Source organism: Notothenia rossii (genome assembly GCF_949606895.1).
Source record: "Notothenia rossii genome assembly, chromosome: 5".
In the NCBI taxonomy this organism is placed as follows: domain Eukaryota; kingdom Metazoa; phylum Chordata; class Actinopteri; order Perciformes; family Nototheniidae; genus Notothenia; species Notothenia rossii.
Window position 1 is genome coordinate 91,597,133 of NC_136903.1, and position 7,861 is coordinate 91,604,993.

At 36.8% G+C, this 7,861-nt stretch overlaps 1 protein-coding gene across 1 annotated transcript; it reads left to right on the forward strand.

Annotated features, from left to right (window-relative positions):
* The first annotated feature begins 3,744 nt into the window (after positions 1-3,744).
* Positions 3,745-6,720, forward strand: LOC307039178 (C-C motif chemokine 20-like). Its single transcript, XM_079681025.1, has 4 exons — positions 3,745-3,997; positions 4,264-4,366; positions 5,128-5,202; positions 5,292-6,720. The coding sequence occupies exons 1-4, from the start codon at positions 3,916-3,918 to the stop codon at positions 5,335-5,337; spliced, it is 306 nt and encodes a 101-aa protein (XP_079537151.1). The 5' UTR covers positions 3,745-3,915; the 3' UTR covers positions 5,338-6,720.
* Positions 6,721-7,861: the final 1,141 nt, after the last annotated feature.

The following is a 7,861-nucleotide window of genomic DNA, read 5'->3' on the forward strand; positions in this document are numbered from 1 at the left end:
GTGTGTAAAATAGCCCAATTGCTTTTAGAATAAATAAACATTGAATGTGTTTAATTGAATAGGAAAGGGGTTAGTTAAAACCGAATGCCGAAAGCCCGAAAATGATTAATAGAAATATATATATATAATGTATACATTTTTTACCAATGTTGTTCAGCTACCTGATTATGGAAAAAGACATGATTATGGCAAAACTTAACTTAAATAATAATCACTATTATGGGTCCATAAAACATTTATTCAGCACTTTTGAATGCATACAGTACATTCATTCCAAGTCAAGTGCATTTTCTTTTCTCTGTAGGATAACTAGAACAAAGTGCATTCAGAACAAAGCCAAGGTGCTTTAAAATAAACATCTAGGCCAGGAGGCCTACAACAACATAGTGTGAATAAAGACTGTAACAGCCAGGCCTTCAACTAAAACAAATGCACCTATAAGTTTGGTAACCTAACGTGTCGTTGTGATGACGTAATCAAAACGCGGCGATAAGCACGGCGCGCGACCATGCTCGCGGCTGGCTCACAGCCAACATGTCTGCCGCTTGGAGATATTTCAAAATATCAGAGAAAGAGGCGCGGATTGCGATTTGTAAAACGTGTTCAGCTGACATTTCTCGAGGGAGTGTAACTGCGAAGACTTTCACCACTTCGGGATTACTCCACCACTTGAAATCAAAACACCCGGACAAATATGCGGAGTATGATCAACGTAACCCTGTTCTCGGACATTCGGTGATATTTTTTCGGTGCTAAAACCCTTTTTAACATTTTTCGGCCGATAATTTTCGGTGGCCGAATATTCGTTGCATCCCGATCAGTAACTTAGTATTAAATGACACAGAGTTTGGTGCACTATAGAGCAAATTAAATACATTTGTGCAAAATTATTTTTAAATATACTTTACATAAACAGTTTTTAGGAAGTTTTGCTACAACGTTTACTGGTTTAATTTATCACTCAAACTGTTTTTGAATTTGTCAAAGTAAGGTATCAAAAAGAGTATTGTTTGGTGCCAAAACATAAGATTTAAGCAAAAGCATGAGCAGTGTCTGAATTCCTTCTGATAACAGTTCATGAAGATCGTCCCTAACCCTTCGTATTATGATGAAAATATCACATATTTGTAATGGTAATGGTCACATGACTTCAGCTCCTCAATAAACATTATGGTGGTATAATTATTTGTCAATTCGAATTTTGTTTTGTAAAACCTGCTATACAAGGCCTCAAGAAAAGGTACTGCTTGGAAATAATGAAGCATCAGTTAGATTTATAATGAGTTTATGTGATGCATACAGTGTCAATTAGAGATCCCCTTGTCATGTAATGCTGGAAACTAAGTCTACAAGGGCATGGTTAGCAACTTCCTGGAAGCAGGAATGGGAGTCGGCTGAGCTCACACGTCTGCACCATCACATCCAAGACCCGGGAGATGGAGTCGAAGGAGAACATCTACCACGCCGGCACTGGACCCTACTGAACCGCCTCCGTACTAGGGTTGGTCGTTTCAAATCATCAATGAAGGAGTGGGGCCTGGCAGACAGCGCAGTATGCGAGTGTGGCGAGCCTGAGCAGACTGCCGACCACATAATCACCACCTGTCCTCTGTACAGACCTCCTTCAGAGGCTGGCCTCTTCCAAGTGGGACCAGAGACGAGAGCGTGGCTTTGTGACACTGAGCTGGACATATGACGACGATACACGAAAGAAAATTGTTTTTAACCTTGTTGTACGGCGACCTTGAGTGCCTTGAAAGGCGCCTTATAAAATAAATGCATTATTATTATTATTATTATTAAGAAGAAGGAAACTAAGTGTACCATGGTATAGTTGAATCTGGACCAAGAACATTTCTTTCCATCCTGCTTAAAAAATCTCTTTTCAAGACCCACAGAGCAATGGGCAAAAAGCTGAGTTCAATTGTATGGGCTACTTACCAAACATAAGCACTGAGCGTGTAAATTACAAATGAGTCAGTCAAAAAGGTTGATCTTAAACTAGCAAGAGAGAGGTGTAAGAGAGGCCCCTAAGTGTTTAACAGTAAAATATGGTTCTCTAAATGCATGGAAGTGTAGCTGGTTGCTGTGTGGTTAAAACAAAAAAACGATGTAGTTATATTTTAAGGTTGACTGATAACGGCTTGAATAGTCATCATTACGTTTGGGATAAATTGTCTATAAAAACATGTTGCACCCACGACGTCCAACTGGCTCCCTCATTGTAAAAATGCATCACTTAAAATACATTTAGCCACTTTTTGTGTGGATGTTCAATTAATGTTAATTGGTAATGTTGTTGATTGAAGGAAAATATCTCAAAGACAGTATGGGCCAGGGGTATCCAAACTACGCCAAGGGGGCCAAATGCGGCAGTCGGACCATTTTGAATTGGCCCTCAGCAAATCCAAAAAATATAATGTAATACATGAAAAACCATGGGCAGCGAAGGCAAAACCAGACAATACACAACATGCTTTACGGAGCCAAAACCGCAAATACGGCTTGTCTTTGCTGTTTTCTGATCCAAAAAGTTGTGTTCAATGGCATTAAAACGATGAAAACGCTGCTGAAGGTTAATCCAATGTGTCTGTGTCACTTTGAAATGATTACTGATAATCCATCATTCCATTTTAGAAATGGAGATTTGATATAGTGTGTGAGAGCAATAACGCAGCTTCCGGTTTTGGGCCTTCTGGCTGTGCATCACTCTGTTCACCAGTGGTAATGTTTAGATGGATTTTAGGATCTTTGTCGATTTTCTTTTGGCTCTAACGGTTCAAAACAGGTGTCAATCATCAAAATCGACCGATGGGTTCCGGAGATATGGCAAATACACCAAATGACTGTAAAATGAAGTTTTTTTTTTGTGCTAAATTTCTCTAAAAAGGACAAATGTCAGTTGTTTTGCATCAATCTTGATACAGGGTACTTATTATATGTTATAGTTTGGATTCCTAAAGCTTTTAGTCTACTATCCCATCATGCAAGGGTGGTTTTCACTATAAGTAATGTTTATTTTTTGGATGGACACTATCATTTACATTTTTTTACTATGTTCAATCTGAATTTACTTTAAAATGAAAAAAATGCTGTATTGATTCTGACTTTTCTACATCCAACTCACAGGTTTATCATTGCTTTGAGAAAAAAAGATTATTAATTTTCTCCTTTTAGAATTGACCTTTCGCAAAGCCACGTAACCCTTGGTTACTGTTGCTAGTCCGACAAGCTGAGAGCCAGATGCGTTAAACAAAGGTCAATTGAAGATATAGTCATTTGTTCTGGGAATTTCATTTTCGAGCCTGAGACCTGAAAAACAGGCTCGGGGCTTAACAGGTTAACTCCCTAGATTTTCCCTAGATTGTGTTTCCATAGACACCACAGTAATGTCAGAGTTATCTTGAGGTTATCTTTCTCTCAGACGCCACTCTTTTATTTATTTTTGGTTAATTAAATCCGATGATCACTTTTGCAAAGGCTCCTTTTATATTATAATTATTTACAGTACAATTATACAGTACATTTCCTAATAAAACGTAGAAGTGTCAAGGAGGCCTAATTAAACTAGCTGTGAGTAATGCCAGCTAAACTACGATTATGCAACTTTTGGAGCTAGGGCTGCTAACAACTCTCATTGTAGAAGTCTTTACAAGTTTGAATCTAGCTTACTCATGCTGGCTTCTGTTCAATATTTAACCTTGCTCCATTTCCTGACTCATTTCCACATTCTTAACAATGGCATGGCATTGCACAATCCTGCCGAGCACGGGAAAATCGCAGACACGTCCTACTGTGCACTAGTTAAAAGGAGTGAGACGTGAAGACTCAGTCACACTCTCACTGGATTCCTCCAGGCGCTTTACACCGGCTCTAAAAGCACTACCCGAATAAGCACTCCAACTATAGGAAACCATGCCAAGCAGTAAAGTATATCTCCTGGCAACTCTGTGCTCCCTGGTCATCCTGTCAACCTTTATCGGCAGCACACAGTCAGGTGAGTTCTACAGATCAAGCTACAGATAATACATGTGCAGTTTTGTTTGTGTCATCTTTGGCACGTGTAGATGCATTTAGAAAAGGATAAGGAAACAAGTCCTGTCATTTATTTAGCTTGTGTTACATGAAGTACCTGCAAATCCTAAAGCTCTGGAAACAGGCAGATTTACCATTGTATGTTTCAGGGTCAAATCCAGGTTAAAAGACAAATTATTTAACTAGAAAAATGTTTATAATGTATTTTTGTTCACAATGTGTTTGCAGCGATCTGCTGCCTGAGGTTAACCAGTCGTCGTTTGCCATGCCAACGGCTGCTCGGCTACACCGTCCAGACCATTAACAGGTCCTGTGACATCAACACTATTATGTGAGTAAATGATTAAATCTCTTTTCAGACTACAATTCTGCACTTCAGTAGTAACAGCAGAACAGGGAGCAAGTCAGTGACAACAGTCTCACATGGATATTACAAACATAATTTTATGGACAAAAGGTGCAATTGCACTTAAATAAACTATAATTATTAATATTAATTCATCTGCAGACATCTTTCTAAATTGAATTATCCCTATGACAATATACTACATACCAAGGTGATGTGTCAAATAACGTAACATACTTAATTGCTTTCTTGAGTTGGTTGGCTTGTTTGCTTTATGACCAAAAAGTATTTTTTATTTCATCTGATAATCAGTTAATTGACAAATCATTGTGGCCCTACTTAGAAATAGTGGCAGTGGACCTAAGATAAACAAGTTTGGGTGTCTGACATTTTTTAGAAAAGGAGACGTTAGGAACATATAAACAAGCAAACACTCCGGAGAGTGGATTTTAAATGGTATATCTTATATCTTGAATATCTTGTGTATTCCTTGTTTTTCATTAAACATATCCTTCTGTCAGAAAAGCAATGTATGTTAGATTCAAACTGCAGTTAACATGGTCATTGATTTTGCTTTCTTTCTGTCCAGTTAGATGACTCAAAATCAATCATTATGTGCTGCAGGATTCACCCCCGTATGTAACTGTTGCAATATGTAGAGTATAGAGACACGAACAGGTTAATACACAACCTGGAAAGCATTCATGCGTCTCGTGTTCGATGAAGTCTTCACCTTTTTTTTACAGATTCCACCTCCCAGGAAGGTTCGTGTGTACTGACCCTTCAAGCATCCATACTCAGAGAGGGATGAAATGTCTGGAGTGAGTATACTCATTTGTCTCTAACTTCAATAAGTATTCTTACCGAATATTGAACTCAAATAATATTGTGTTTTCATTCTTCTCTGCAGTGAAAGGAAGAAGAAGAACAGTAAGATCATAGCAAACCGAACCTGATGCCATGACACATGAGCTGTATACGGAAGTTACTGTATGAAGGATATAACTAATATTTAAAAGCCTTCGTACACCGAAGTAAATTATCATGTCATTTTGTTAAATTATTATATTACATCTTATTATATAAGATTGTGTGTTTTATAAACAGGTAGTAAATTGTACACTGAAGGTGCAGAGCATCATTGAAGTATATTTTTGTAAAGACATTTTAGTAAAGAGGAATGGAGAGTTAAACGTTTGAATTGTAATTTATATTGTCAAAGGATTAATACAAATAGAGATGTTTAATAATGCATTTGTCTGAGTTTCATAACATTCAGCATATATGTTACATATATCTGCTGCACATTGTAAATGTTATCCTAGTTTACAGTGTTTAACGAGTAAACCAAAGGTCAGAATTTAAAATAGGGTGCAAAGAATCAAGAGGAGCACAATACAGTATACATGATATAACAGTAGATAAATCACAACGACAGAATAGGGTTGAAAATCAGTTTTCTGATCATTAATAAAGTAAATAGGCATAAACGACAAAAACCCATTTGAAATATAAGATTTTAATTTTGTTTTAATAGAATAGCTTTAAAATCATCTCCACTGTTTGATTGTATCACATTGTTCTAGCTTTTCATTGATATATAATTCAACAATATCCTAGAGTTTCGCACCATGAAAGGTAACTTATTCTGCAAAATCCACTTTTTCATATTTTAAACACAAACATGTGTCCCCTCTGTGTAAAGAGATTCTAAAAAATTCCGTCTGAAAATGAGTGGATCAGTTTTTGGCCACTTTATGATGTCATGATTGTTTGGCTTGTGTAACCATTAGCCAATCAGCAACCAACGTAACACTCGCCCACCTTATCACCTGGATCTCATCGAATCAAATCGTATCTTCATAAAGTAAAAGACAGGGAATCAGCACTTTTTAAACAGGGCTGAAACAGAAGGGTTTATGGGATGCTACACTGCATGATGTGTTTGGTATTTCGAGCCAAACACTTCAGAGACATGTTTTGAATATATCTGAGACATATAATATATTGATGAAAAACAGTATATTAGGGGGCCTTTAACATTTCCCATAATTTGAAGTCTACAGTTTTTGTATCTCTTGAAACTTTAGGAGAAGTAAAGTCCTGTAGGTTTGAATAAAGTTTGACTGTGAAATATGCATTTGTAAGCGTTATGGAATGAACTAAAACATAGAAAAGTAGAGAGCTCATTAAACTGCTTTTAAGATCAAATCAAAGAAGTTAAAACAAAGGTTTAAATTCAATATATACATTTTTACAAGAGACAGTCTTCCAGAAAACTGTCAAAGAGTGAAATCAAACTGCCGCATCCTAAAAGATGATCATAATCATGACTATCTGTTCACTGCCCCATTCTAGAAGTGAAAGTAGGGCTCAACTGCTTCTGGAAAAACACATTTCATTCATACTTAGTCATAACTTGGTCTTCCAGTTTGTGTGTATGGAAACTATTGAAATTCATTTCCATTTCAGTTAAACCAGTCAGAGCAGCAAACCAACAAATCCCAATACGACTCCAAATCTCACATAAAGAGGATTATATTTCCTTTCCATCATGGTCTGTCCCCCACAATGAGGAGTAATCTGTCCTTGTTGATATCTTCTCTGTTCTTCAGAGCCTGGCAGAGTTTCTTCTTCTTATTATTACTACTATTATTATTGTTATTATATATGTAGGAGAAGGGGGTAAGTTGAGCCAGTGGGTAAGTTGAACCACTCCTTGTAACCAGGCAACGCCTTATAGTTGTAATCAAGTGACCAGAAATTATGCAAGCTCCACCCATTTCTCATTTCCTGTGAAAGAGAGATACTCATCGTGGTCTGGTAAGTAAACATTTTTACAAAAAAACGTTTTTTGCTTGTCGAAGTACATTTTCTAGATGTCAGCTATATCGGCTGTCATGTCAAAAAAAAAGTATCCAGGTTTAAACACATATATTGTATATGTTGATGTGTTGGCAGCGTATTAAACCATGTGAGTCATTAAGCTAAAGATGACTCTGAATTGTAATGCTAGGCTATTTTTTCTAAAATGGTGGCTATGGGGTAAAGTGAACCATGGGCCTTGGGGTAAGTTGAGCCAGTTTTTCAATGGAGAAATGAATGAAAGTAGGCCAAGTTGATAAAAAGAGCTCATTGTGGCTGTACCTTTAAAGTTTAATTTACCCTGTGTTTGATTGGTAAGATGTATGAAATTGTATCACCATCTGTATGATTACTTTTCCTTTGAACATGTAAAAAAAAAATCAATCAATTCAATCGAAATTTATATTAAAAATATTTGAAAAACTAAGCTTGTATTTGGTTTGTTATTTATTGTTTATAGTTACCTTTAAGATGTGTTGTAGGTGTGCCCAGGTTTGAACAATGGTTCAATTTACCCCCTGACCTGGATCAACTTACCCCTACACTGGGGCAAGTTGAGCCACAAGACTTTTTTTTTAAAGAAGTAATATTTTCACTGCCCTTGATCAAATATTA